The sequence below is a fragment of the Aureobasidium namibiae genome, assembly GCF_000721765.1.
Source record: "Aureobasidium namibiae CBS 147.97 unplaced genomic scaffold scaffold_25, whole genome shotgun sequence".
Classification (NCBI taxonomy): domain Eukaryota; kingdom Fungi; phylum Ascomycota; class Dothideomycetes; order Dothideales; family Saccotheciaceae; genus Aureobasidium; species Aureobasidium namibiae.
Window position 1 is genome coordinate 231441 of NW_013581184.1, and position 27994 is coordinate 259434.

The 27994-nt window shown below is 50.4% G+C and overlaps 15 protein-coding genes across 15 annotated transcripts; 6 read left to right on the plus strand and 9 right to left on the minus strand.

Moving 5' to 3' along the window:
* Positions 1-192: 192 nt before the first annotated feature.
* On the minus strand, positions 193-2106 carry M436DRAFT_86153 (uncharacterized protein; the record flags this gene model as incomplete). The annotated part of the gene is made up of 1 exon (XM_013567523.1): positions 193-2106. One exon carries the CDS (start codon positions 2104-2106, stop codon positions 193-195), a length of 1914 nt encoding a protein of 637 aa, XP_013422977.1.
* Positions 2107-2328: 222 nt separating this feature from the next.
* Positions 2329-5400, plus strand: M436DRAFT_86154 (vacuolar protein sorting protein-like protein; the record flags this gene model as incomplete). Its single annotated transcript, XM_013567524.1, has 4 exons — positions 2329-2343; positions 2390-2458; positions 2512-4542; positions 4609-5400. 4 exons carry the CDS (start codon positions 2329-2331, stop codon positions 5398-5400), a joined length of 2907 nt encoding a protein of 968 aa, XP_013422978.1.
* A 386-nt stretch (positions 5401-5786) lies between these two features.
* M436DRAFT_67903 (uncharacterized protein) lies at positions 5787-7391 on the minus strand (the record flags this gene model as incomplete). Its single annotated transcript, XM_013567485.1, has 4 exons — positions 5787-5852; positions 5909-6097; positions 6151-7139; positions 7190-7391. 4 exons carry the CDS (start codon positions 7389-7391, stop codon positions 5787-5789), a joined length of 1446 nt encoding a protein of 481 aa, XP_013422939.1.
* A 599-nt stretch (positions 7392-7990) lies between these two features.
* Positions 7991-8176, minus strand: M436DRAFT_11136 (uncharacterized protein; the record flags this gene model as incomplete). The annotated part of the gene is made up of 1 exon (XM_013567423.1): positions 7991-8176. A coding segment is annotated over one exon (186 nt), but the record flags the coding sequence as incomplete, so codon positions are not given.
* A 423-nt stretch (positions 8177-8599) lies between these two features.
* On the plus strand, positions 8600-10756 carry M436DRAFT_67904 (P-loop containing nucleoside triphosphate hydrolase protein; the record flags this gene model as incomplete). The annotated part of the gene is made up of 1 exon (XM_013567486.1): positions 8600-10756. The coding sequence occupies one exon, from the start codon at positions 8600-8602 to the stop codon at positions 10754-10756; it is 2157 nt and encodes a 718-aa protein (XP_013422940.1).
* A 432-nt stretch (positions 10757-11188) lies between these two features.
* Positions 11189-12788, minus strand: M436DRAFT_76701 (Arabinanase/levansucrase/invertase; the record flags this gene model as incomplete). The annotated part of the gene is made up of 2 exons (XM_013567525.1): positions 11189-12253; positions 12312-12788. 2 exons carry the CDS (start codon positions 12786-12788, stop codon positions 11189-11191), a joined length of 1542 nt encoding a protein of 513 aa, XP_013422979.1.
* A 680-nt stretch (positions 12789-13468) lies between these two features.
* On the minus strand, positions 13469-14767 carry M436DRAFT_57752 (Cloroperoxidase; the record flags this gene model as incomplete). Its single annotated transcript, XM_013567453.1, has 2 exons — positions 13469-14480; positions 14529-14767. 2 exons carry the CDS (start codon positions 14765-14767, stop codon positions 13469-13471), a joined length of 1251 nt encoding a protein of 416 aa, XP_013422907.1.
* A 1005-nt stretch (positions 14768-15772) lies between these two features.
* On the plus strand, positions 15773-17025 carry M436DRAFT_76703 (PAXNEB-domain-containing protein; the record flags this gene model as incomplete). Its single annotated transcript, XM_013567526.1, has 2 exons — positions 15773-16238; positions 16292-17025. The coding sequence occupies 2 exons, from the start codon at positions 15773-15775 to the stop codon at positions 17023-17025; spliced, it is 1200 nt and encodes a 399-aa protein (XP_013422980.1).
* An 18-nt stretch (positions 17026-17043) lies between these two features.
* Positions 17044-17354, minus strand: M436DRAFT_57746 (uncharacterized protein; the record flags this gene model as incomplete). Its single annotated transcript, XM_013567451.1, has 2 exons — positions 17044-17246; positions 17297-17354. The coding sequence occupies 2 exons, from the start codon at positions 17352-17354 to the stop codon at positions 17044-17046; spliced, it is 261 nt and encodes an 86-aa protein (XP_013422905.1).
* A 426-nt stretch (positions 17355-17780) lies between these two features.
* Positions 17781-18308, plus strand: M436DRAFT_57589 (uncharacterized protein; the record flags this gene model as incomplete). Its single annotated transcript, XM_013567431.1, has 1 exon — positions 17781-18308. The coding sequence occupies one exon, from the start codon at positions 17781-17783 to the stop codon at positions 18306-18308; it is 528 nt and encodes a 175-aa protein (XP_013422885.1).
* A 1462-nt stretch (positions 18309-19770) lies between these two features.
* On the plus strand, positions 19771-21387 carry M436DRAFT_86161 (FAD/NAD(P)-binding domain-containing protein; the record flags this gene model as incomplete). The annotated part of the gene is made up of 8 exons (XM_013567527.1): positions 19771-19878; positions 19929-20054; positions 20102-20179; positions 20227-20424; positions 20478-20742; positions 20795-20986; positions 21042-21242; positions 21296-21387. The coding sequence occupies 8 exons, from the start codon at positions 19771-19773 to the stop codon at positions 21385-21387; spliced, it is 1260 nt and encodes a 419-aa protein (XP_013422981.1).
* Positions 21388-21618: 231 nt separating this feature from the next.
* On the plus strand, positions 21619-22917 carry M436DRAFT_57822 (uncharacterized protein; the record flags this gene model as incomplete). Its single annotated transcript, XM_013567467.1, has 2 exons — positions 21619-22386; positions 22429-22917. 2 exons carry the CDS (start codon positions 21619-21621, stop codon positions 22915-22917), a joined length of 1257 nt encoding a protein of 418 aa, XP_013422921.1.
* Positions 22918-23181: 264 nt separating this feature from the next.
* Positions 23182-24210, minus strand: M436DRAFT_86163 (uncharacterized protein; the record flags this gene model as incomplete). Its single annotated transcript, XM_013567528.1, has 1 exon — positions 23182-24210. One exon carries the CDS (start codon positions 24208-24210, stop codon positions 23182-23184), a length of 1029 nt encoding a protein of 342 aa, XP_013422982.1.
* A 299-nt stretch (positions 24211-24509) lies between these two features.
* M436DRAFT_76708 (putative rhamnogalacturonan acetylesterase) lies at positions 24510-25404 on the minus strand (the record flags this gene model as incomplete). Its single annotated transcript, XM_013567529.1, has 3 exons — positions 24510-24918; positions 24986-25220; positions 25287-25404. 3 exons carry the CDS (start codon positions 25402-25404, stop codon positions 24510-24512), a joined length of 762 nt encoding a protein of 253 aa, XP_013422983.1.
* Positions 25405-26705: 1301 nt separating this feature from the next.
* On the minus strand, positions 26706-27545 carry M436DRAFT_76709 (ubiquinol-cytochrome c r; the record flags this gene model as incomplete). Its single annotated transcript, XM_013567530.1, has 3 exons — positions 26706-26887; positions 26944-27183; positions 27248-27545. 3 exons carry the CDS (start codon positions 27543-27545, stop codon positions 26706-26708), a joined length of 720 nt encoding a protein of 239 aa, XP_013422984.1.
* Positions 27546-27994: the final 449 nt, after the last annotated feature.

Below are 27994 nucleotides of genomic sequence, written 5' to 3' on the forward strand. Positions count from 1 at the left end.
CAAGTAAGATATACTCAAAAAAGCTCAAGGGAGTATCATGTAATCGTGTCAAAAGAATAACCCTCATTCGCCTGCCTTGTCTGTTCTGTGCCTTGACCGTGCAATGCCCAAGCCATGAGAGAAAGCAATAAACCCTGGCCCAACCACCAAAAACACCATCGCAATGCTTCGAAAACAAAAATATATCAATACTTATCTCTTGAAGACCTTGAGTAAAGAGGGAATCCGCTGCGTCTTGCTCAAGCCCACACGATACGTCGATTGCTGCCAGCTAGGTTTTGCAGACGACTTTGCATCTTTCTTCATAGTGACGACCTTAGGTGTGACGACTGCGTCTGGAACGGAAACCTCAACAGCGGCAGGTTTCGGGGTTTCCATCTCAGGCGCCGGAGGAGATGACTTAGATGCCACAGGCTCAGGTTTCGGAGTTGACGCTTTGCTTTTGGCAGTTACTTTAGATTTGGGCTCAGGTTTTGGCTTTGCCTTTGCTTTCGCCTTTAGTTTTGGCTTTGGAGATTCTTCTTCCGACTCTTCTTCAGCTTCGGAGATGTGACCAGCTTCTGATTCGCCATCATCATCTGCTGCATGCGGCTCTTGGTCGTCTTCCTCGTGATCCGAAGGTGGATCCGGCACAACAACAGCCGTCGCTGCCTTTCCCTTTGCTTTTGGTTTGGCCTTGGGCTTCGCCTTGCTCTTTGCCTTTGGTTTCACAACATTCTGTGAATATTCGTCATAGATCTCGTGCTCTGACTCATCATCTTCCTTGTAGACTGGCTCGGGAGTCTTCGATTTTGCTTTATGTCTGGATTTGGCGTTGGCCTTGGTCCTTGCAGTACTCCTAGGTATTATGATCTCATCCTCAGACTCATCATCTGCTTCAGCCACAGGCTCGGCCTTCACTGAATTATCGCCGTTTCCTTGAGATGGTGCAGGCATATCATCCTTCGGCGATCGATCCTCGAGTGGCTTTGGAGTCGGTTCTCTCGATTTGTGCTGTCTAAGCTGAGCGAGCACAGTGGCTACCAAGTCAGGTCTTGGCTCTATGACGACCTGGACCTCTGGCTTGGACGCTGATGCCGGTATTTTGGAGTTTGTGGTCGCAGTATCATCTTCATGAGCCAGCTCGTCCTCCTCATCTTCGACGACTTTCTTCTTGGGGCGTCCACGTTTGGCGGGTTGTTTCGCAGGGGCTTTCTTGTTTGACTTGGTCGACTTGATTGACGAGGAGAGAGCTTGAACAGACTCGGAGACGGTCGATACAGGGTGCGTCGAGATTTTAGGAGGTGCTTCGGGGTCGGGGGACAGTCTCTCGAACTCGGGAGCCTTGTCAATAGGATGTTCTGAAAACATGGATGCAGAAGTGGCATGCTCGGCAGAGTCTGTAATGGAGCGCCTCGGTCGAGCCTTCTTTGCGGCTTTCTCGACGACCATTGCGTAGTCAATGCTACTCGTGTCGACCTGTGCAGACCTTGAGCGGCTTGGTCTAGGGACATATAGTTCCTTGGGTAGGCCGATGGCATCATCGGAATTGATTCTATCGCTGCTTCCAAGCGCAGTTCCCGACCACGGAGTCAGATTATTCAACGAATTGGCTGAAGATGTGTGCTGCTGGGACGAGTTGCGCTGTCGAGGCTTCGGTGTCTGTTGTTCGTTGTCGAAACCAGCTGCAGATGGCAAGGTGGGGCCAGGGATGGTGTCGTTTGTACCATCAAAAGGCAAGATGGGAGGCGGGTTGACGGAATCGCTGGATTCATATTGAGAGGCGGGTTTGGAAACAATCTTGATGCGCTTCAGCTTCCCAGACGAACGAGACTGAGGATGTGTATCTTCCAGTGGACGCTTCTTGTGTGTGCTTGAAGGTGAGGTGTCGACTGAGGTGGCAGCAAGGTCAGAGAAGTTGACAACGGGAGCATCCTCTTGAGTGGGCGCCATCAAAGCGACTTGTGCTCGTCGCAGAAGCTCTTCGGTAGAAGCAGTAGATTGATCTACATCCGTGTCGACAGGCGCGTCTTCCCCGCTTGGTCTGGTCGCCACCAAGGTAGGAGCAGCTACAACAAGATCATCCTCATCTTCCGAGTCGAGAATCTCGCGGTGCCGGGGCGGCATGATGCAATCAACATTGAGCTAGAGTATTAGTGCTCGCAGCCTACAGCTGAGGCCCCGATTCACAAGCAGGAAGACGCGCGCAGGAGGAAGTTGCGACCCCGCGATATCACATGATTCAATCTAATCCGTGCCAAGGTGCCCGGGCTCGGGGATGACGGAGGCCTCGCCGATGCGCGCATTGCATGTTCCCGAGCTGTTGCTTCAAGGACATGGCTTGACAAGATGGCCTTGACATCGGTATGTGATATTGATCTGTCATGATGCAAGCTTCTAACAATCTCAGTGGAAAGCATTTCGATTCTTCGATGTTAGTCCCATCAAGCTCCCTGACGCCGACAAGTCCATTCTAGAGGTATCTCGATCCCCAGCCTACCACCTTCAAGAACAGCAAGTGACTGGTATTAGCAAGGCAACGTGAGTTGCATAATCGCCAGCCCCGACCACGTCTACGTCGGCTCTCCAGATGGTCATCTTCGTATCCTAGACCAGACCTTCAAAACAACCCAATCATGGAAGGCTCATGAATCCGGTGCATTAACCAACATCCGCCAAATCCCTCACTCGTCACTACTCGTCACCCTCGCCGAAGACCTGCCTCATGAGCCTGTCCTGAAAGTCTGGGCTTTGGATCGTCCTGACAAGAAGACTGGCATACCACGTTGTCTCACCACCATCTCAGTCACAAATGGAAGGAAGCCTTTCCCAGTATCTGCATTCGCGGTACTGCGCGATCTGTCACAAGTCGCTGTTGGCTTTGCGAACGGTGCTGTGACGGTGATAAGAGGTGACTTCATCCATGATAGAGGGACAAAGCAGCGTACTGTACTAGAGACCGACGAGCCCATCACTGGTCTGGAGTTCAGAGAAGCCAACGTCACCACTCTCTTCATCTCCACCACTAGCAGGATATCCACTCTCATCATCTCTGGCAAAGGTCAAGGTCAGCCCGCTCGTACACTGGATGAACACGGCTGTGCCGTTGGTTGTCTGACCAAAGACTTGCGTTCCAATGATATAATCGTTGCACGCGACGATGCTGTTTACGCCTACAATCCGCGTGGTAGAGTTGCCTCGTATGCCTATGAAGGCTCGAAGAAGCTCACCGAGACGTACAAGGATTACATCCTTCTGGTCTCGCCGCCAAAGAGCATGACGAATGCCCCCACGAGATCGTTTGGTGGAGGCCAAGCAGATGACCTCTTCAGCACCTCGAATTTCACCATCCTGAACCCTGACCTCAAACTCATTGCACATACCGAGGCTTTGCCTAGCCAAGTGAACGCTCTGTTCTCTGCGTGGGGCCAGGTCTACATCGTCACACTCGATGGCAAAGTCCTGCGATACACCGAGAAGACGTTCCAACAGAAACTCGAGATTCTGTATCAGCGCGAGTTCTTCGTGCTTGCGATCAACCTGGCGCAAAAGGAGAAGGTCGATGTCGTCCAGCAGAACCTGATCTTCCGCAAATATGGCGATTACCTATACAGAAAAGGCGACTATGATACTGCTATGCAACAATACCTTCGCGCGATCGACAACACCGAACCGTCACAAATCATTCGCAAGTTTCTCGACAACCAAAGGATACGCAATCTTATCGAATATCTGGAAGAGTTACATGAGCATCACAAAGCTTCTTCGGATCACACTACACTGTTGTTGAACTGCTATGCAAAGTTGAAGGACGTTGAGAAGCTCGAAGACTTTATCAAATCACCCGGTGATCTGAAGTTTGACCTCGACACTGCCATCACAATGTGTCGTCAAAGTGGTTACTCAGACCAGGCAGCATTCCTTGCCAGGAAACATAATGAGCACGGCTTAGTTGTTGATATCCTGATCGAAGATCTGAAGAGATACGCCGAAGCCTTGGCTTATATCTGGCGTCTGGAACCTGAACAGGCTTACGACAGCCTTACCAAATACGGCACTGTGCTTCTTGAACACTCTTCAGAGGACACGAAACAACTCTTCATCGACTATTTCACAGGCAACTTCAGACCCAAGAAGGATGCCGTAGTAGAGCAAGAAATCACTCCGGAGCAGCAGCAATCTGGAGGTATTGGAAAGATGGCAACTTCAGCTGTGCAAAATCTGGCTGCTCTGATTCCTCTACCATACATGAGTGCAGATGTACCACGGACGCCTGGTGGAACCAAGACTACTCAGCAAGTCATCGAGACTACTGTCGAGGACGAGTACGTCGAGTACAAGGTGCCCAAACCAAGAGCGGCATTCTCTTCATTCGTGGACCATCCAGATGAGTTCATCTCGTTCCTTGAGGCCTGCATCGCTAGCTCTGGCCTAAAAGATGAGGACAAGACAGATCTCTACACAACCTTGTTCGAGATGTACTTGCAGATTGCCAGTAAGAAGACTAGTGACGACAAGACCAAGTGGGAAAGTAAAGCGAGACAGTTGGTTGAGGAACAAAATGTAAGCTCAAATCGATATTGATACACGCCTTAAATAAAAATTGAAACACACTGACTTCGCTCACAGACACGTATGGGCACTTCCAACATCCTCCTACTCTCCCACCTCTCAAACTTCCGCGACGGCACTACTCTCGTCCGCGAACAACGCGGCCTCTACTTCGATATCTTTCGCTCCTACACATCCGCAAACGACACCCCCAGCGCCATAAAAGCCCTCCGCAAATACGGGCCCTTGGAACCGCAACTGTACCCAGCCGCCCTCGCCTACTTCACCTCCACGTCTGCAGTCCTCGCCGAAGCATCTTCCGAGCTTGACTCCGTACTCAAGAAAATCGACGATGATGGTTTAATGGCTCCGCTTCAAGTCATCCAAACGCTATCGCAAAGTCAAGTTGCGACCATGGGATTGGTAAAGACGTATCTTTCCCGCACCATCGAGCGCGAAAGAGCAGAAATTGCTAGTAACCGCAAACTCATATCCTCCTACCGCAACGACACAGCAGCCAAAGCCAACGAACTGGAAACCCTGGCCTCTAAACCCGTCTCTTTCTCCGCTACTAGATGTTCTGCATGCGGGGCTCCCTTGGACCTACCTACTGTGCATTTCCTCTGCAAACACTCATTCCATGAAAGATGTTTGTATGTTGGCGCTGGTGATGAGGAGTCGGATGTTGAATGTCCAAAGTGTAGCGGTGATAATGCGACGGTTAAGGCGATTAGGAGGGCTCAAGAGGAGAGCGCGGATAGGCATGAGTTGTTTGTGGATGCGTTGGGCAGGAGTAGGGATAAGTTCGCTACTGTTAGTGAGTGGTTTGGAAGGGGCGTCATGGGGAGGGGTGTTTCTGTGGTCGAGTAGAAGGTGATATAGCGTTGATAGCATAATCGATCGAAAGATCTGGCTCTGTGACTTTTCTTTGATAAGGTGTCACTCTTTCCAGTCAGATCTAGAATTACATCACTTTTTGCTCCATTGATTGGGATACTTGATCCATCGTCCCGTGGCTTCAGTGGCTGGTTGGCCTCGCACTGTCTTTGCCAGCTCTACCTCTGCATAGTCTATCTTTTGCAGAAATTAAAAGACAAAAAGTGCTGGATCATTACAAATTTTGTATACTCGCCGTCAAATCTCATGTATGTGGGGTAAATGTATATCGTGGAAAGCAAGAGATTCCTCGCTGAAAAGGTAAATGTGTACTGTAAGAAGCGTGAGACTCTTCTCTATCGATCCTCCTCGTGTATTCATCAAGCCCAGTACTCGTGTATCTCATGCTTGCGCTTATACAACAAGAACCAACAGGTTAAAGGGAACTAGGAGATAAGTCAGCAAATCATCCACAGAGCATTTAAATAGACAAGACGCTTACCAGAGCAGTATTGACAGCGGCCCAAGCAAACAGCACACCAAAGTTGAGTCCAATGCGTGAGTGCAATCCGAATAGAATCGATCTACTGGCTTCAACGACATTGTGCAATGGCCAAGCGTATCCCCAGCGGAAGAATGCAGGTTCGATATCGATATCGTAGAAGCCGGTTGAGACGTTGGTAATAACCCACTGTTCATTGTCATTAGTACGTTGAGAAGATTTCCAGGAGAAAAGGCACTTACGAAAATAAGCCAGAGACCAGTCCAAGGCTGCCCAATAACCATAGCGACATTTTCACAGGCCAAACCAAGAGCACACATAGCCACAAAGTTCAACATCCAGTACACAGGGAAGGTTCCATGACCGTAAGCGTCAGGGTTGCCAAATGCAATATCCGTAACCTGAGTTTCCGAAGTGGTTGGATTGCCGCCGGAAAAGTTGATCTGAAACGCCAAAGAGACGAATGAATACGCCAGAGACATGAAGAGATAGGCAAGAACAGTACCACCCCAACGAACAGCGATAAATTCGACGAATCTGAGAGGTGGATGTCCTTGAGGATTCAAGAATCTGAACCATATGGGTAGATAGAAGGCGAAGGAGAAGAAACTCAGAATGATCAGATAGATTAGTCCGATGGTGGTGGCTGGGATGGCTGTGTAAGGATAGAATGGCCTTAGATCGTATTCAGAAAACCCGATTGCTGGAGAAATGGCTTGAGGTACATTGACCATGTTGCGCAGGAGATTCTGATCGGTGGTGGCGTTTTGAAGGACCAATTTGGCCCATTGCTGTCCGACCATGGATGTAGCCTGAGTCTGGAATTGGGAGATCAGTGGATACATGAAGTCGAACCAATTGGTGTCATCTCTAGCGGATTGATAGATCAATTGACATGCTCCCATGGGGTCGTAGCTCGTGTTTCCGTTTTGGACAGCATTGTAGAGTTGAGAAGTTGCATTGGGCATGATTATGATGGCAGCCCAAGCCTTCCAGTCGTAAACAGCCTGTCGTACGGCGATAGGATCGTAGCCAAAGTCGGCTCCAGATAGAGGTCCCCATCCGAGTGTTGGGGTTCCAGATGCCACTTGAGTACGCGCAAGGCCTTGGACGATGGGTCCGACTAACGGCTCGACTCCAGGAACGCTGTTCGGTCCCTGACCGTCAAAGTCTACAACGTACACAACCAATGAAGATAGGTTCGACTCCACATGGAATAATGCTGCCCAGTCTGTTCGACGTCAGTTTCCAATGTTTCATCAAGGTCTTGAGAGGACTCACAGAGAGATAATACAGCCATGATAGCCGCCATGAGAGTGACAGTGGTTAACAACCATTTCCAGGCAATCTCTCGCCTCACTTGCTTGAGTTCTGGCGAGAACAACCCAACGGGCTTCGGTTTCTCATCCTGGCCCTTTTCTGATTCACCATTCTGTTGTGCGTTATCGCTCGACCTTTCGGGCGAATTTTCTTTCGACGACATGATATAAGGTTAGGGATCCTTGACGAAACTGGGAGAGGCTCAATATTTATTGACATTCCTCGATAATATGGTTAAAGATGATTTAGGCAGTTTTTGTCCGTGCTTACGCTGTGATGACGTTGTTGCAATCGTCACAGAAAGTATCAAGCGTTTCCCCACGATTCGGATCGAGATTGCCGCATCTTGGTGCTCTTCCGAAGACTTGATCCCTCTCAGAATGACGATGATTTGTAAGTTGTAGGGTTGGAAAAGGGAATTGGAGTATGGGAGAACTCGAGAGCATCAGATGCCATGACGAATCTTGCTCGAGATAGATACTGTGGCCTCCTGTCACGACTCTGGAGAGTAATCATCTGAACGACTGACTCGGCCGACATGGTGCCCGGCTCGGGCTGTTATGCACATGATCTGTCACTCATCGCATGCCGCATACGGCTTGAGCAATGCAGGCCGGAAGACCATGGTTATCGAATGCATTCAACGCTGTGTATGCTCACAAAAAGCTAGGCTTCTGAGGTATGCACTGCTTTGAACGCACAGTTTCTCCGGTAGTAAGAGCGTCAAAGCTTTGTCAAAGGAGTCGGCTTGTTTGAGTTGAAAACATAACCAGTGGCTGAAGGGTGAAAACCAGAGGACGGCACAAGCGGGATAGAGAAAGGTGGTTTGTGGAAGGAAGCTGAAAAGAAAACTGGATGGCAAGTGGCAGGATTGTATGAGGGTGGTTGAGATTGACCAGAAGACATGTTTGGAGGCATGGCTTCTATCTGGCTGGCAGGTTTTGACGTGATATTTGAAGCCGCACGAGTCTGCTGGAAGTTTGGCCGCGATGCAGTCTGCGGCGGCGGGTACTGGGGAGTGTCAGACCTCTATCTATGATATTGGAGCGGTGGAATTGCTTGCCTTGGGCCTGGACGGTTGGAGAGCTGGAAACATGTTTTATGAACAAGACACGATGTGGAGGTAGGCAGAAGGCAAAGTATGAGCAGGGTTTCTAGGTATTCAGGCTGGGTTGATGCATTCGAGGACGACAGCTCTACAAGGCCGAGAGCCGAGTCGAGTGCGGAGATGGCAGGAAGCAGGAAGCAGAAAGCAGGAAGTTTTGACAGAAAAAGGAAGGTTCACGCGAGAACATCGTGCCTGCTGGCTTGGCAAAGATTTCTGGGACTCGTCGGCCCAAGTTTGACATTTGTCGCAAGTCTGAATTCACGATGTTCAGAGCGCAATTGCGCCGACGACCATTTGCCTATCCGCAGATCGCTATTCGTCTGCGATCACTGTCCACCGAAACACCACTGGTCCGACTTGAGAACGCCACAGTCTACAAGGATTCTCTACAACAGAACAATCAATCGCCTCTCTTCCAGAAAATAGATTTCACTCTTCACACCGCCAACGAACACTGGGCCTTGATCAGCACCACCGACTCGTCACGCACCGATTTTCTCAATGTCTTGAACGGCAGATATCTCGCCACTCCGCCGGAAGCCCGCTCATACCCTTACCTGGAATTACAAAACACCACTCCTCATCGCGCCATCAGCTACATTGGCTTCGATGCCGAGAGGTCTGGTCTGGGTGGCACTGCTGTCAAGGGTCAATACCTAAGTCAACGCTATGAGGCTCATCGCGAAGTCGACGACTGGTCTTTGCTGGACTATCTCGAGGGGAACACTGAGTTAAATGCGCTCGAGAAGCCTGAAAATGTCAAAGACACCGATTTGCTGGCCAACATCGTTGCGAACCTCAATCTGGAACCCTTGCTGCACTTGCCTGTCAGCAACCTCAGCAATGGTCAGACACGAAGAGCTCGTATCGCAAAGGCTTTGCTGCAGAAGCCTGAGCTCCTCTTGCTTGACGGTCCCTTCATGGGGCTTGATCCTATTTCCAAAGAGCACATCTCTACCTTCTTGAAACAAATGGCTGAACGGAGCAACCCGAGAATCATGTTGTCTCTGCGCCTAGGAGAATCCATTCCCACTTGGATCACCCATCTCATCGTCCTTGATTCCGAAACAAACTCCCAAGTCTGTCATTCGGGCACCAAGGGTCGTGTCTGGAAAGCTCTAGGTAGACCACGTGGAAAGAATGGCTTTCAGCAAAGTCTACGCTCAAGCATAACTCTAGAGTCTAATAGACCTTCTCGAGCCAAGCACTCCAAAGACGAAATCACAAGTAGTGATGGCTTCACTGAGAAACATCGCCCACTGACACCTGGAGAAGCATTAGTTGAGATGCAGGGCGTAAAAGTCTCGTACGGAGCGAGTGACGCCTCAACGAAAAAGATCGTCCTCGGCAATTGGTCTGAGTCAGTTGATGGCGTGGAGAAGGAGGGCTTGTGGTGGAATCTCCGTCGTGGTGAACGATGGGGCGTCTTTGGGCCCAACGGCTCTGGCAAGACCACTTTGCTATCCTTGATCACATCAGACCACCCTCAAACGTACAGCCTTCCGATTAAGCTCTTTGGCCGCTCTCGTATTCCTTCTCCTGGAGAACTTGGTATCAGCATCTTCGAGCTTCAATCCCGCATAGGACATAGCTCTCCCGAGGTTCACACGTATTTCCCAAAGCACCTGCCAATTCGCCGGGTCTTAGAAAGCGCCTGGGCCGACACGCCTCTATCAAAACCCCGACTGACGTGGCAAAACGACATTCGCGTCAATGCTTTCCTACGTTGGTTCGCGCCGGAACTCTCGCCCACCCAAACTAGCGAGCTACAGACGCTTGCAATCAACAAGGAGAAAATTCCGCGTATCAGTCCCACCATGAAACGCAGACTTGAGCGTCTTCAGACCATCACCGAAGATCTCGACTGGGCAGATACCATGACTTTCAGAGATTTGTCTTTCAGCTCACAGCGCGTGTTGCTATTCCTTCGCGCGTTGGTGGCTGACCCTGACTTGATCATCTTGGATGAGGCTTTGAGCGGGATGGACAAAGCTGTCAGCGAAAAGTGTATGTTGTTCCTTGCCCATGGTGAGAAGATTGAGCATCATTACGACAGGTGGAATTCTTCTGGCCATAGATTCACCGACACTCTACAGAAGGACAATGAGATGGTCAACTTTGACGGCATTCAGGATAGTCAGGCATTATTGACCATCAGTCACAACACAGAGGATATTCCCGGATGCGTCAGACAGTGGATCTGTCTTCCGCAGTCTGGTGATGGCAAACCAGCCAGAGTTGGCGAGTTGCCTGGACCACTTGAACTGCATCCTGACAGCTGGGCCGATATCTGGGACGTCCCGCTTCCTAAGCCAGTGAAGCCGACTGTAAGGCAATTGACCGCATCGGCAGAGATGGATGCAAAGGCACGAAAGAAGGAAGGAAGGGCGAAAAAGACACTAGAGACGAAGGAAGCGTGATCGGCATCGCTATAGAATCTGTCAGTGTGTACGATATCTGCAGACTGTACAACAATATACATCACATCTCATGCAAATATAGCGCTCCTTGTGACTTTGAAGAAGAGACTCGTCGGTGACTTCAAGCTCGCATCTTTGTAGGTCAGTGTCTCTAGCGCTCGCGCCTTCGACTCCTGGCAGCCGAGATCGATATGGTCTTTGCCCAGAAATCAAGTATCATCCTCAAAACGATTTCAGCACCATCTACCAGTTCATTGCATCCTCAGGTCGAGCCTTCCCTGCGAGAATCAATCTCTACACCATCGCTTGCCGACCACGGAGCTGATGATGGACGAATCAATGGATAACAAATCGCATACCATGATCTCTTGGAAAACGCAAGTCACTAAGATTCGACCTATCTACTACCCCTACCCCGTTCTCAATCCCTCTCTACTTCGACCCCAAAGCCAACTCGAACGACTTGACCGTAACCTGACCGCCCAACGCACTCTCCGCGAAATTGAAGATACCAAACCTATACCCGATGAAAAAGTAATAAGTAGTATTCATGACATACGGTGTTCCCAACACCTTAAACGTCTTTCCATCCGCTGACCACGAAAAACTGCCTTGGTGAGAGCCAGAAGGTGCAATATCAGCGTGTAAACGCAACCAAACGGTTTTTGTGTTGGCGGGTAGGGAAGCAGAAGTTTCTTGTCGACCTGTGGACAGAGTGTCCCAGCCTGCGCCGAGAGTGAGGTCGCGTTGGAGGATCACGAGACCATTGCGAATGGCGATGTAAGCCGAGTTGTCGCTCAAGAGGGCGAGGCCTGCTTGATCACCGCTGCTCATTTTGGAAATGTCGAGGGCGATTGTTGCGGTGGAGTTTGGACCGAGGATACGGTGGGTGAGTGTGTTTTTTGCATGATACAGGTCTTTGGTTGCTGAAGCTGTTTTGAGGATCAGACCTCCTCCAGAGGCAAAGGAGTATTTTGTGGTGTCTGGGTTGTGGTTCCATTCCCATTGTGGAGACAGCTTTGGTCCGGTAAAGCTATCGATGCCAGTGGTAGATTTGACTGGTACAGGAGTAACAGGATAGGGATTCGCGATGGCGAACCCATTCGCTTGTTTCAACGATGGCCAACCCTGCGCATCAAACACAAAAGGCGCCAACACTGGCATCCTCCCACCAGGATACGCATCGATAAAAGCCAGATAGTACCACTTGCCATCCGGAGTATCAACCACACTTCCCTGATGAGGGTTTCCACTGCCTTGGACACTGCTGGCCGCTGCTTTGGTAAAGATTTTGAATTCATAGGGACCCAAGGGCCCAGAAGAAGACTTTAGCACGTATTCGTTGGAGGCGGGTTGGGTGACGAAGATGTAGTAGTTGTTGTTTATCTTCTTCATGTGGGAGCCTTCGATTGTGATTGAGGAGGAGTAGACTTGGGTGGTGGATTTTTGAGTGAAGTCGTTGTTGAGCTGTGCTACGCTGATTTTGGTGTTGCCGTACTGGATATCGAAGAGTTTAGTTCAATGGCTAGAAAGAAGTAGGTGCATGGAAACTTACAGCAACATAGATGTTCTGCCCATCGAACAACATTCCGCAATCATAGTAGCAGGTTCCAATCTCGCCGACCTTGCTCCAATCCCCAGCAGGATCTTTGGCCTTGTAGATATAAGTAGTCTTGAAGTCGACACATCCAATCCAGTAGAACGTATCGTCATACTCTCTGTATTGCATAGACGAAGCCCAAATACCTCTCACATACGCTTGCTTGCCATCAGCCAAGTCATATGCAGTGTCGTGGAAGTCCAGTGTGGGGACTGAGTGTCCGATGAATTCCCAATTCACAAGGTCGCCGGATCTGAGGATAGGAGCACCTGGAGAAAAGGACATGGTAGAGGCTGAGTAGTAGTACTGGTTGCCCTTGCGGAAGACATCGATGTCGGCCAGGTCGTACCAGAGTACAGGATTGATGTATGTTTGTTGAGCCAATGTGCTGGTCACAGCGGACAAGGCCGTGAAGACAGAGGAGAATCTCATCGTGGGTCAAGTTCAAATCGTACCAACAGCTCTTAGTATCAGAAGTCCTGGATGGAGGTGGTCATGCTATGCTCTTTATACTTGCTGATGCAGAGCGTCTCGAGTCCCCCTGCAATGTCACATCGCTAACAAGACCTTGAGAGGGGGTTGCAGCATAGCTCAAACACTTTGGCTGTAGATACTACTACCTCATCGGCAGCGGATAAAGTCGAAGCAGAAAGTATCTACATTTTGCCATTGCTGATCATCAAGAACGAGGGATTTGATTCTTGAAAAGTAGCTTATGTCGCCTACTCTTGCCAGTATGGACCGTCAATGAGCGTTCTAGCAGCAGAACAAGGCCCTATGATTGATGGAGAATACGAACAGCGACAAGGCTCGAAACAAGTCTGAAACAAGACATATATAGTGGTGGCTGCATGGCTTGTGTTCAGGCAAGATGTCAAAGGATACAACTTGTCCGTACTCGCCCGAGCTTCGCGAAAGACTGCTGTCACCCTGCAGTGGACGTCCGTAGGAAATAGTACTCGAGCACATCACGTGCACATATCGGCAACACCATCACACATGAAATAAGGGAAAGATCAGATTGAAGGGTAGAAGGTAAATTTTGATATTTTCATCTAAACTAAAAGATCATACAGTCGTATTTGTTCATTTGTGTTCTTTGCTCATCAAGCTTAGTATGTTCCGTCAGACTTCAGCTTGGTGTAACCAGGGTACTTGTTGAACTGATCTTGGTTGATCTTGGTGAGCTCAGGGCAGCCAAGCTTCTCGGTAGCATTGCCGAAGGCAGAGCTGACTTGGTTGAGTGCAGCACCAAGGTTGGTGACGAGGCCGGAGAGGATGTCAGGAAGTTCCTGGACGGCGAGCTGCAGGCCGTAGCACATGAGGTTGTTGCCTTGAAGCAGGGTCTGGGCGTTGAAGACACCATCGGTCAATAGCTCGGGGTCGACACCGACGAAGCTGTTGGGTGTACCAGTGTTGCCACCGATGCTGGCAAACTCGAGGTGCTGGAGCAGTTGGAAGGTTGTGTCCTGGTTAAGGAACAGAACATCGTAAGGATCAAGCTGGTTGCGAGTGTACCAGTTCTCAGGGATGCGCTCGTAACCGGGAGTGTACGTGAAGTTGCCGTCATCACCAGTGATGGCGTAGAATGACTTGAGCACCTCGCCGTTCAGCTTGCCGGCAGGGTATTCAGCAGACTTGTTGCCCATGAATCGGTAGATGAAGCTCCACGCTGCAGGTTGAGCCACTACACCAGAGAAGGGGGCGTTGAAGAAGTAAGGGTTGCCCTCGATGTTCTCCTGGAAGCGTGCAGCTCTTCTGTCGGTCAACAGTTGGAGATCGTAGTTGTCGTCTGCCTTGCCGGCGTCGTACAGAGCTTGGAAGTTCTCCATCTTCAAGAGGTAATCTTGACCGTCAACGTACAGATCACCTCTGGTCGGGGATGCATCACCCTCGTACTTGTTGTGAGAGCCGCTGATACCTTGGGGCTGTCCAAGAAGGTTGATGGAAGGTACATTTGGTGTAGGTCCACCGATGCTCCATGACAGGATGTTGCCATCGATTGCAGCTCCGTAGACAGCAAGGATGGTAGCAAGATCAACTCCCATACCAAAGACCTGTCCGGTAGATGTGATGAACTGGTCAATTGTGCCAACACCGTTGTGAGGCAAGTAACCGTGGTTTCTAGCATAATTAGTTCAAGTCTCTATCATTGTTTGATGGAGGTCTTACGCAAGGGCGTTCAGACCCGGGCAAGGACCGCGCTGGTCACCAGCACCAGGAGGGTTAAAGGCGTGGGCGCCAGAGACATCGACCTTTTGGGAAGCAGCATCAAAGATGCCAACGGCTCTCTCCTTCAAACTGGGAGATGCTTTCTTCTGTGCTTCGAGCTCGGCAAGGATGCTGGGATAGGCAGATGTCAAGCCTGCATAAGCAAGAGCAAGAGCGGATGAGATTTGTAGAGTCTTCATGATTGTGATTTGTGGAAGAGATGTCTAGAAAGATGTGATGATTATTTGGAGGTGTTACTCAGACCTTTATATATCTTCGCGGAGAGGCAAGCACCGAGGCATCCTACCAAAGTTGAAGACGACGGACATGACTTGCGGCCGAAACAACGCTGACCATGAAGGGTAAGTGTGGGAGGCCATGATGATCATCCATAGAGTGCAACGCTCCAGCCCAGACCTACCATACGGACGTGGAGAAGGTCGACGAAAAGGTTTCGTTCGAGGACGATCACCCCAGATCGTCCCTCGGCTCGTTGGTGACGGACAGGGACCAAGAGTTTCAATTGCAAACAGCAAAGAGATGATTGGTCAGAGGAAGAAAAATTTAGCGAATGCGAAGGACGACAACACAACGACTACGCACGAATGAGCGTCAAGGTTTCCAAGAGGCGTGGCTTCGTGGCGGGCATGTCACGCACAACTGTCGTGCTGATGGAAACTTAGCGAAACCGAGGCCTGCCCGCCACACAGGTGCGTCGCCTCCACTTGTGTCAGTGGTGGAGGCAAGTGCCGGCCGAACGACAAAGTGGAGAGTTGTGCGCCATCAGTGGACTCCGGTAGAGGGGGTTCGACGGGGCTTGGTACGCTTGAATTGAAGCTTAACAAAGTCGCTCCGAAAGAGGAAGGCAGCAGCCACTGCCATCATATACGGACATAAAAGTTTTCACCGGTCGTAAGGCCTGCTGCACACAGTGGCGAGAGAATTCTCAAACCAATCGTGGAACAAATTGGCAAGCCAACAACGTGACAAGACATGATGCTGTATCGCAAAGGCCGTCATGACAGAAATGATACTGATAAAGGAAGTGTGGTAGAGCGCACTGCGAAAGAGCATCCGCATCGGCGAGGGGGAGCCGGCGATAAGAGATAAGCCCCAGCTTTCGGCCCGAGCGCAAAACTTCAGGTTGAAGTTGCTGTCGCGTCTTTGACGAAGGTCGTGCAAACCAGTTCAGACCAATAGCCAACATGTCATTCCGCAAGCGCAACATCGGTGTCCAAAGATCTCCGATCGCATCTACATCAGCAGATGGTCAAGTAGAGACACATACCGCTCCCGCACCGACAGCCTCAGGCATTCGGCCGTCGCCATTGACTGGACAACCAACGACGTCAACAGGAGCTTACTCGCTGGACAGTTTGCTAGGTGGCCATGCAGGGTTAGCGCTCGGCTCATCGCTGCTTGTTGAAGAGAGTGGAACCACGGACTTTGCTGGCGCTCTGTTGCGATACTATGCTGCTGAAGGCATCATCCAAAGTCACACTGTGCATCTTGTAGGTGCTGGCGAGCAATGGATCAAGGACCTGCCAGGCTTGGTAGGAGATGCCGAAGCTGCAGAAGCTCAGAAGCAAGCAAAGAGCGACGAGAAGAAGATGAAGATTGCGTGGAGATACGAAAGATTGGGACAAGTGGACGCCGATCGAGGCAGTAGAGGTGAACAAACATACATAGACGCTATAGGACAAAGTTATCTGACTGCTTCGCAGTCGTCCCTCAACGTGGTCCCGCCCCTGTCCAGGTCTCTGAGCAACAAGAGGAACAACAATCGCTGGCTTTCTGCCACACCTTTGACCTTGCAAAGCGTCTCGCAGTACCTGCTGAGGCTGATATCAATCACATCGCCATATCCCCTCAATCACCGCTGTCTGCTATCCTGCAGAACGTTGCCCAGCGACTAACTACCTCTATGCCTCACACGATACATCGCCTAGTGATACCCTCCCTCCTATCGCCCGCCCTGTATCCACCTTCGGCCGGTGCACCAGACAACTTGCTTCAATTCCTGCATTCGTTGCGCTCCTTGCTTCGACAATATCCCGGCCGTCTGACCGCCATGATCACACTTCCACTAGAGTTATATCATCGCTCGTCCGCCCTTGTCCGATGGGCCGAAACTCTTTCTGACGGTGTGCTCGAACTCACTCCTTTCCCACATCTGATGGACGCTGCGAACAGTTTGGCAGAGAGTGGTGGAGCAAGAGCAACAGACGAACAGCCACAAGGAATGTTGAAACTACACAAACTGCCAGTGACTACCGAGCGTGGAGGAGGAGGTGCTGCCGCCGGTGTGGGCGATGATTTGGCCTTCACCGTCAGCAGACGACGATTCGTGATTAAGCCTTTCAGTCTGCCGCCAGCAGAAGGAGATACCGAGGCCCAGCAAGGCAATGCTGAAGGAGGTGCGCTAGGCAAGGCCACAAAGGTCGATATAGAGTTTTAGTGTGTATAAAAAATACTCTCAAGGCTCATCGTTCGAGTCAAGTTCCCACTTGTCGTGCTGCATCATGTCTTCCATCTCAATGGCCTCTGATCCCGCGGCTCCAGGATAGGGGATGTTACGGGCGTATGTCCTGCCATAGGCCCCGTGCCGAGGATTGATGGTAGTTCCGCTTACTCGAGCTCGAACATTGTCTCCGAGGCAGCTTGAAAGAGCAAACCAGACTATATGATGTTAGAGAAGCTTGATCAGAGTGGCGGCATGAATAGCCTACCTAAAAGTGCGACGAGGGGCAGAAAGAAAACAAAGAAGAGTAACACGAGAATATTCATGTCGCCCATGCAAAGAAGACGTCCTCTAGATCTAAAATTCCAGACGGATATGCTGGCAGTTGTTCAGCTTTGTTGTTCAGCTCGACGATGGAGGCCAGGTCCGTTGAAGTCCGGGCAAACAAAACGGCGTCATTCTGCCACGATTTGGCTTTGTCCTTGTACAGAAAGCAGCATCATGGGTTGAACAAACACTCCCACCATCTATCCTCTTATCAAAGGTATGCTCCAGATCAGTGCTCGAATACCCTCTTCTTCGACCCCTCGAGGTCTCTCGGGCCATGGGCAAACATCAATGCTATGCTGCTCCGGAACCCACGCTCGAAACCTGACTCCACTGCCCACCACATACCACGTGTTCCTTGCATGTTTCACGCATGCTGACATTGCTTGTACAGACCTTGACGAGAGTCTCGGGACTATATCAATATGGCCAACAGCACCGTCGCCGAACCGTTTCCCATCACCTTGACCAGCGGTAGATTCATGGTCTATGACGTGCAAACCATCGCCCACCTTCAAAAGACTCACGGCATTGACGGCGCATCGCAAGCTCTCGAACAATACAACCCCCTTGAGTTGAGATCTGAGGATGTCGCGTTGCTAGTCAACAAGGGCATTGCTCAAATCATCCGCGACGACAAGATACAATCGCCAAAGTCACCATCAAATGCGCCAGCCTCACCAAATGGCGTGCCCAAGATCACTACAGCCAGCGACAATACGCAAGACAATTGGAATGACATTCCTGACGATATGTTTGCCTCTCGTGGGCGGTCGAACAAGGCCAAGAAGCCTCGCTCTCGTCTTGGGGTGTCGCCTATTCCCTCGACTGCGCCAGGGAGCCGTACTGCTAGTGTCGGCGGCCTCCATCCTGGTCCACCTCCGTTGAGGCCTGCCGCTTCGCAACCGTTGCTGCGTCCACCTCCTCCGCCATCGCGACAGACTTATTCCTAACACCAGTCGTTCAAAGACATCTCGGGCAATATTCCCGCATCACATCCTTACAAAGACGCGAACACGACACAGCGAGTATCCCGCCTTGGATGAAGGTGACACCACAGGAACATCTTCACGAAACCCCACTGTGGCCTCGATTCGTTAGACACAACCGACAGATATGGTTGCTAGATCGCTATCCGCTTGCCCAGACTCTTGAGTAGATTCGAGTCTTTGTAGCCCTACATCATTTTAATCATAATATCAGTTCTTTTCGTCCCGCTCCCGCTATCTGCTTTACACAACCCGCTCTTCGTTTCAGATATGATACTAGCACGATTGCTTGGCGTCATTTTCCTCCTCACGATTGTCACTCCTGTCCCGCAAACACTGGTAAGCCACACTTACTTGATTCTAATCACGAACACGTTATCAACTATGCGCTTTTCAATATTCGACGACGTTCGAGACCAATTGGTCAGCGACGACAATCCCGCTCGTGTTGAAGGAGATCTGGATCATGAGCGCTGCGCTGCATTACATAATGCCATCTCAAAACATGGATGGACAGCAAGTCATGTTCATCAAGGAAATTGGTCTATCGATGCCAGAGGTGTTAGTGATACCATTGAAAAGTTTCAGGAGGCCGAATGGGAGGAGCATTGTGGTAAATATATTGTTCCAATGGGGCCTGGTGAGTTTTGGTAGAGTGGAGTGGGCACCCTGGATAGCCTAAGTCTATTCTTCCTAGAGGCAAAGAATTGTGACGCGTATTGCTATATGAATGCACGGAGCTCTCGAGAATTGGGTCTTGTCCGTCGAGATACGACTTAATCCCGGCTCTCTCTGAACAGGTCTCCGATGCAGTATCTGCTGTGCCTTTCTATAGCAAGGACGCCGCGTTGGACCCACTGGGAAGAGCTTTAGGTTTTGCAAAATTGAGCACATGAGGTAGATCACCCATGGTAGAGGTTCGTGCATATGACGATGGATGTCTTGCTATGGCTGGAATACAAGAGTTCCTAGATACCTACCTCATGGTTTGGATATAAGAATACCATAACAAATAAGCTTACTGGTCAAAGCTCATATCGAGGACAGCATGCTTGTGGCTCGTGTACCAATATGTGACTGTATACTACCAGATCTCCAGATTCTCCTCATGATGAGTGCAGTGGACTATTTACATGGTAATAAAACCATATGTAATGTCCTAACAAAGTGTGAAGAGCAAGAGAGTGATGTTTAGCGCCCCTCCGGAAGAGCGGGTGTGGCTTTCTCCCGAAGCCCAATTTTGGCTGATCCACCCCTCGTCGATCACCATCGACTTGCACAACTTCGCGCACTTCGGTTACTCCCCAAACCCGAAGTCCGTCGTGTGGTACTCTCGGACTCTTTCTGGTATCGATTACAAGATGCAAGGTCTCCCGATGATGTTGTTTCTCTGCTATACACCAAAAGACTGAGCCAGACAAACAACATGGCTGTGGCTATGCAAGAACGACCTCTCAAGGTCACGATCATTGGCGCTGGAATCGCTGGATTGACTGCTGCGCTTGCTCTGAGGAAGCAGGGTCATGTGGTTACGGTATCTATGTAATAATTCTGCAGATTGACCGATGGCTGACTTCGATTCAGGTGCTCGAGAGATCACGCTTTGCAACCGAGACTGGTGCTGCTATGCACATGGCACCCAATGCCACAGCGCTTCTAGAATGGATGGATGTTCGTCCCAGTGAAGTTGGAGGGACACTGTTGAGACAGGTACGTTTCACGATCTTGATGGAGGAATGCAGTGCTGATTACTACAGATGCGTCGGTTTGATGCAAATGGCAATTTACTGCATACGAAAGAGTTCGGTCCTGAAGACAGAAGTCATTGGCAGACTGTAAGTTGTGTTCTGTGGGTAGGACATTGCAACACTGACAATATAAGGAATGGTACCTTGTGCACCGTGTAGACCTTCATAATAAGCTCAAGTCTGAAGCTACGTCGGCATCGAGAGATGGTGTTCCGGTTACGCTTCATCTGACCTGCAAAGTTGTGGATATCGATCTCCAGAATGCTAGTGTGACTCTTGATGATGGCCGAAGATTCGATGGGGATCTGCTTCTTGGTGCAGATGGTCTACACGTGAGCAGAAGTCTTATGCGCGATTGATCTACAATCACTGACTCTCATTCCAGTCTTTCACGCGCAAGCGAATTGTTGGTGAAGTCCAACCATACGCTGTTGGCAAGTCTTGCATGCGCTGGCTGGTGTCAAAAGAGACACTCTTGGCCGATCCCAGAACCGACCGCGTCTCCATCGAGACACCAGGAGCGTTTGTCGAGTGGGCAGCTCCTGACCGTCGCTTGGTCGCTTACCCTTGTGGCGATGACAAGATCATGAACATGTGTGCTTTTGCTCCATCTTCAGAGTTCCAAGATCCCGAGAACACCAGTACAGATGGTATGAACGCTAAATCAAACTTGAATGTGGACATCACACTGACATGGGACAGAATACAACACATCGGGAAACACAGACCTCATGCTTCGCGCGTTCAAAGACTTTTGTCCTGCAGTCCAAGCGGCAATGGAAAATTCTGGAGACAGTCTCAAGATTTGGGACATGTACGACATGAAGACTCTGCCTAGATGGTGTGAAGGCTCATCTGCCATCATCGGCGATGCTGCACATCCTTTCCAACCTTGTAAGACATTCTTATCTTGCAATACATGGAATATACAAAGCTAACATGATCCAAGACATGGGACAGGGTGGTGCGATGGCTATCGAAGATGCAGTCTCAGTGGCCGTTCTTCTCCCATTAGGAACAACCAAACAGCAAATCCCTGAACGTTTACGACTGTATGAGCAATGTCGCAAAGAGCGCAACGAGACTGTCTTGATGTATACTCGAATGAACGGCAGAGACGAAGGTGATGACTCTGTGAGGAGGATGACTCGTGAGTTCCGAAAGCCGCAATGTCATCGATCTCGTATACTGACATTTAAACAGCTAAGGATCTGGTGGACTGCATGACTCTGTGTGTCATGCACAATGAGCGAAACTCTTCGATGGAGGCATTGTCCAAAGCTATCGCAGTATGAACATAATGAACACTTACTTACCACAAGCCATCTCCAGAATACAAAAACTGGTCTTACTTTCGTTTGCCACTGATCTTTGTTCTAGCTCAGGGAACTGTCGTCCTCGCTTCGATTTTCCAATCTCATGCAATACTCTTCGATTGAACAGTCTCAGATAACGCACACTCCAGAGTGTCTGACACTGATCTTGTCGTACAACACTTGACGCGTCTCACGTTCATCTCTGCAGTCATGACAGATCTGTATACCAACAGCTCCGCCAACACAATATACACTCACCTCCGCTCCTTAAGTAACACAATCAGTGACTTCGGAGAAACAATAACTTCTCTCCACCTCTCCGCTTTTGTCCCCTCCCAATCAGACCCAACCATGCCTTCCTTCAACCACTCAGGCTCTATACGCCACCGCTTCCTCCGCATAATCAGTTTCGGGCGTTACAGCAGTAGCAGCGCAGATGACCTGGAGCCATTGACCAACAACGGAAGCCGCAGATACAGTGCACCAGCTGATCTGGAAGAGCAAAGCAGTCGACCTTTGTATACTGCCCACCAAAGCCCTCAATCTTCGGAGAGTGCGCAGACGACTATTGTGCATGAGATTCCTGCTGGAAAAGCGCCGTTCTCGATCTCTGGCTTGCATGATCAGTATCGCGGCCGTGTTATTTCGGAAGCTGAGTTTGATACACCGCCTAGTCTGGAAGCTGCACAAGAGACTGTACGCCCTGCTGAACGGAGCCGAGTGTTGGCACCAAGACACGGCTTTCCGCTCCCTACACGCACCGGGTATTTTACTGAAGCCATGCCCTCTGCTGGAGCTACGCCCTGGCCTGCTATCCATGACACCGCCCGCCTTCACCGCGACAAATCGTATCTCCATTGCAACGTCTGCAGTGGGGTCCTGGAGTATAGTCAGATCCACTGTCCACGTTGTGCTGCCAGGACTCTTCACCATGTGCCCGGTGCCCAAGAGGATTCAGATCCAGACCACAGAGACAACGTTGCTGGTCCCAAAACACTGCAACCAAAGAAACAGAGACAGAACGAGCAACCAGAAGCCACGACAGAGGAAAGTAGTTGGAACACTCAAGGTCTCGAAGCCAGTACCGTCGAGGAGTCTTGGACAACCACTACAAACGATGCAGTGGAAGCTTCTTCCCCTTCTCCAAAGCACACGCAAGAGATAACCTCACAATCTACCGAAAATCATGACCCGCACTCGCGATGCTGTTGCTGCTGTTGCGGTACAGGAGTCACCCTTATCAACCATGGCCACCCTAGTGCCCCAAGGGTTCATGCCACTACAGCTGTCATCTTCATTGGCCCTGCTCCCGACAAACGCACGTACCCATTTTGGAAACGTGCCATGCCTCGCCACCATATCTGTTATCGAATTTGGGGTGGGGAGAATGTTGACGTCTTTGAAAAGGCGAATCAAGTGTGCAAGTGTGGTGAAGGGAAGCAAGGAGAAGCTTCTGAGAAGAAAAGTACTTGGTGGATGAGGTGGTCTAAGTGGTTTAGCTGTTGTTGATCGAAGGGTGAGATTTTTGCCTGCGGCTTCTTGAACTTGTGGTCTTGAGGCGTTTTTGGTGTTTGCTTCAATTTGAATGTCTTCGTGGTGGTACACGGGCCAGGTGCGATGCACGATATCATGAGGGTGGACTGGTCACAGGGAGTTCCTTCCTGAAGTCGACGAACTTTTATCAATCTGGTTCTGGTTGACATGGAGGTGGTATCTGACTTTCTCTGATATATTATGCAATCCAGACTTGATATGCAACAATAGCGACTTCCTCTAGAAGATCTTACTCAACACCCTCTGCACATCCTCCGTCTGCTCTGTCTTGCTCGAATCCCTAATCCTCTTACTCTTGACCTCATTCTGCTTGAAGTCTCTCTTCAACTCCCTGACCCCTGCACCCGCAGGTTTACTCGTCTTCGCAGCAGCACCATCACCCGCAGCTCTGTCAGCCTGAGCAGCCTTCTTCGCACGCATACCCTCCAACATCTTACTCCTCTCCACATCCTCGACGAAACTCTTATTCTCCCTTCTCGTCCTCGCAACCTCTGCTCTGAGTCTAGCCGCTCTTTCCGCATTCTCGTTCGCGATTTGCTCGGTGAGATGCGACCACTTGAAGCCAGTGAGGTACTTCATATTCCACATGTCATCATGATAGAAATTTCCCTTTTTCCCTCCAATGATATTGCCATTGAGTGTTTCTGCGGCAGCTTTTGCATCCTTTTTGTTGGAGAATTCGACCCAGCCGTCTGTAAAGGATTTTTTCTTGTTGCCGCCGTTGCGCACGCGCTGTTTTTGAGCCACGGGGTCTTCCGGGGTCAAGAAGACGCGACCGATGTCGCCGTAGGGGGAGAGGTAGTGTTTTAGGGTTGCGGGTTTCATGAAGGGGGGGATGCGGGAGATGTAGACGACGCCGGTTTTTCTGGCCGCTTTTTGGGATTTGAGGAGTTGTTTTTGGGTCAATGGTTTGACTGGTTTTCCGTCGTCGGAGGGGTTCTCGTCAATGTCGGGTTCATCGTCGTCTTCGGGGATGAAGTCGTCTGCGTCTTCGTCGTCTAGCTCGAAACGTCCTTTTGGCGCTGCAGGAGCGGGCTTTGGTGCAATGGCGTTTGTCTTGTCCAGTGCTTCTTCGTCTTCGTCGTCAAAGTCTGATTGAGAGTCGTTGTCCGAGTCTTGGTCGACTCTTCGTCGCTTGATGGATCGTGCGCCACGGCTTTCTTCTTGCTCTTCTGAGTTGTAACCTGCTTCTTCTTCCTCGTCGCTGAGACCATGATCTAGGAATTCGTTACGCTTGCGGCTGGTCATATTTGTGATTTGCGTGTGGTCAAATATTCGTGGTTCAAGTGTATTTGTGAGAGAAGTTCAATGATGGATTGGAAATTTGCCGGAGCTTATCGATAAGCGTCTTGTGCAAGCTGTACATAATTGTGCAGATCTATCAATTTTGCAGATCTATCAATCATCAGGATCTTCCACTACTATGTCTACGCATAAGGACGTCAATGACTGGGATGCGACAGTAAGCATGATGTACGAGAGACGACAAGTAGGTTTTGGATAGACCCAATGGTTTCTACCTCAAAAAAAACAAATCGAGTAATATGTTACTTCAAGCATGTTCTTTCAATGGCAGCAGTATCATTCTTAACATAACCCCCCAACAAACTCCCACCACAAACCAGCCCGTTCACAAAAGCCTTTGCCACCAACTCCGCTCCCTGCGGGCTCGTATGCGTATGATCATTCGGAAAATAGCTATCCACAACACTCACAGGCAAACCCTTGTAAGCCGCATAGCTATACGCACTATGATCCACAAAATCCACTTTGGCATTTGTAGCAGCTGTTTTGGCGAATGAGACGAAGCGAGAGGGTGAAGATACAAAGATGCCGCTTTCGTCCGGGTTGTTGGGGGTTTGGGAGGAAATGAGGACGTGGGCGCCTTTGGAGACGAAGGAGGTTGCTGCTTGGGTGAGGTAGTAGGGGAAGGTGTGGACGAGCTCTGTGGAACCGCTGTTCGAGTGACAAGTCAGTGGTACTTCTTGTAGCTATAAAGAAGTAGGAGTAGGGAAAACCATACTTGTAGGTGTAGTTGCAAGTCTCGGTGCCGCTGCCAGGGCAATCGGAGCGTCCGTTGTCGGGGTTGCTTGTACCATCGTTGTGGCCGAATTCAATGACTACAAAGTCGCCTTTCTTGAGCAGCTTTCCGATCTCGTCGAATCGACCTTCGCGGGTGAAGCTGCGGGCTGAACGGCCAGCGAATGCCTTGTTGACGACGGGGATCTTCATAGAGTAGTGTAGGTATTGGCCCCAGCCTATTGGAAGCTACATGTCAGTCTGGTCCTCGAATGATTCTTGTAGTCTTGCTCAGATGGTCTTACCTTCTGTGCCTTTGCCACCGCCCCCAGGAGCCGTGGTAGAGTCTCCAGCCAGGTATACTGTCTGACCAGCAACCTGGCCTACAAGGGCAAGAGTCAAGGGTATAACTGCAGTCCACATGTTGGAGAGAAGTTATTGTTTCGATGGATAAGGGGATTCTTCTGTGTATCAGTAGGGCATAACCTTTTGAGTGTTAAAGGCAGCGGCATGTTGCCTCATATATACTCTTGCTCTACCTTTACGCGTTGTGTCACCATCTGGTTCGGGCCCTTCGTGTTAATGAATGCCGAGGAGTCTTCAGACGTGCTAGGCTACTCCGGCAGCCCTCGTATTCTACGGCAACCAAGCAAGACCGGGATGTGTCTAATTGATGGAATATTCAGTAGCCGCAGCATCTGAATTCACAAGGTCCACCGACGCTTGACAAAAGGTGCACACTCGGATAATATGAAACACTGCATCGAGTATGATCGACAAGAAAGATGTAAGCGATGTCACCGAGGGGGGAAAAACCAAAAGTGCGGAGAATGCGGAGAACATGAGGTGCAGAAGAGATCTGTCCGTCAGATCATGGGCAATTCTTCCATTCCATAGCGGAGAGGTGATGGAACGATAAAGTCGTCGCTTCATCTGTGTCCGAGGGAGAGTCTCCAGATGTTTAACAAGGATACGACGTTCTTGTTTGAGATAGCGGTCAAGTTTAGCCGAGAGCTTCCGTAGTTCTTGAACGCCTTCCTTAGTCTTCAGTTTCATCTTGTAGATTGAAGCGGCTGCTTGTGCTCTGAAATCCGAGTCGAGTCCTTGCGCTGTCTGTACTGCTAGTGCTTGAATCTGAGCAGGGCCATGGTTGCGGCCTAATGGCAAGCCACGATGAGATTATCTGGGTGGATATCTGTCTTGACATGGTTATACATTGATCGGGACTACCATCAGCCTGTCCTGCTGATGCTTCTACTCGCCCTTGCTGTTAGTTGTTGTCAGATGCTCGTCTCTGTATCATGTTTGTATTCGTCTGACCGTTGCGAGATCAGATAGTCATGTTGCACGTTGGCAGGGTCAAGAAACAGAAGGGAAAGTTGAATGTGGCAAGCGACTTTTGTACACGATGCTCTAAAGTCAAATGCGGCTGGAATACATGTACAAATAACAAAAGACATTGAGAGAGAAAAGAGAAGAAGGAGGTGGTTGCGGTAGATAGGAAGGTGCGTAAGGTAGGCGAAGATGGGGCAGCTGTTTGAGAGAACAAGTTCCACACAACACAATCAAGATCTCTCCATCGCTCTTCAAGAACATTCGCTGTATGCGAGGTGTATGTTTTTTGAAAGCCTTTTTGTGTTTTTTGTGTGTTTGTTGCTCTCTCGTCTATGGTTTCCTTTTTTACCCAGCATTATAAAGTCGAAATGGTTGGCGATGACAAGGCTCTAACCGATAACGATGGAGTTCTCCTCGGGGAATTCGTAAGTGGGAACCTCGAGGTTCAAGGGGGCGGGACCCTTGCGAATACGGCCAGAAATGTCGTAATGCGAACCGTGGCAAGGGCAGAACCAGCCACCAAAGTCACCGGCCTCACCGATGGGCACACAACCCAAGTGAGTGCAGACACCTGAGGATGTTGTCAGTATGGTTTATCGCGTCAACTGGGACGGAGCATTCACGTACCCAGCATGACGAGCCACTCGGGCTTCTGGACTCTGTCAGAGTCGGGCTGGGGGTCACGGAGAGCCTCCCACTTGGTGCTCTCGGCCTCCTTGATCTCGTCGGCGGTACGGTGTCTGATGAAGACGGGCTTTCCTCTCCACTTGATGATGACGTTCTTGCCCTCGGGGATGGCGGCGAGATCGATCTCAACCTTGGCCTGGGCCAAGACATCTGCGGAAGCCGACATGTTGACAAGGAAGTCTGCAGAGCATGTTAGAACCGTAGCGGGCGTCTGACGGCGTGTCAATGGGTGGTATAGGCATACCCTGAACGGTGGCCTTTGCGCCGAGAGCGGTCACGGCACCGAAGGTTCCGACCATGAAGTACTGGAAGACCTTGTTCTGGGTCTCACCGCCAGTGTTGCGATACTTCTTGAAGTCGGGAATGTGCGTGGTATCCTTGTGGTTGCTGGTGCCGCGGAAAGGACTGGTGTAGCTCTCAGCAGTGGTGGCGCTGGATCCAGCATTGCGGACCTGGAGGGCGGCAGCAGAGGCGCGGACGGCGGAGGGACGAGCGCATTGGCGAGCCAGCGAAGCTGCCGTCGAGACTGAGAGGAGAGACATTGTGGGTTGTGAGGAGAGACGAGAGGGTGTTGCTGCACTGAGGAGGCCAGACGTCGCTGTCGAACAATTCGTTGGACTCGCGACTGCCCGGCTGGTCAGCAGCCACGTGACTCGGCCAATCACATCTCCGGGATTTTTCGACACGCCGGCTTCACTACGTCTTGGATTTGATCCGCCTTTCCACTACTTAATCTCTTCCTTTCTCCGACAACCACCTCTTCCTTACACAACAGTATCAGGACGAAGCAGTCTGACGGCCAATACCTTACTGCAAGTCCCTCTGCGCACTGATCATTCCACCACCATGTCACAACCCGCCAAGCCAAAGAGCTCAACCTCTGAAGCTACCATGACAAAACCCAAGACACAGAAAATCCTAAGATGCTCGGACAGTGAAGAGGAAGACAGTAAATTCATAGTCAGTGGATCAACCAGATCCCAACCTTCTG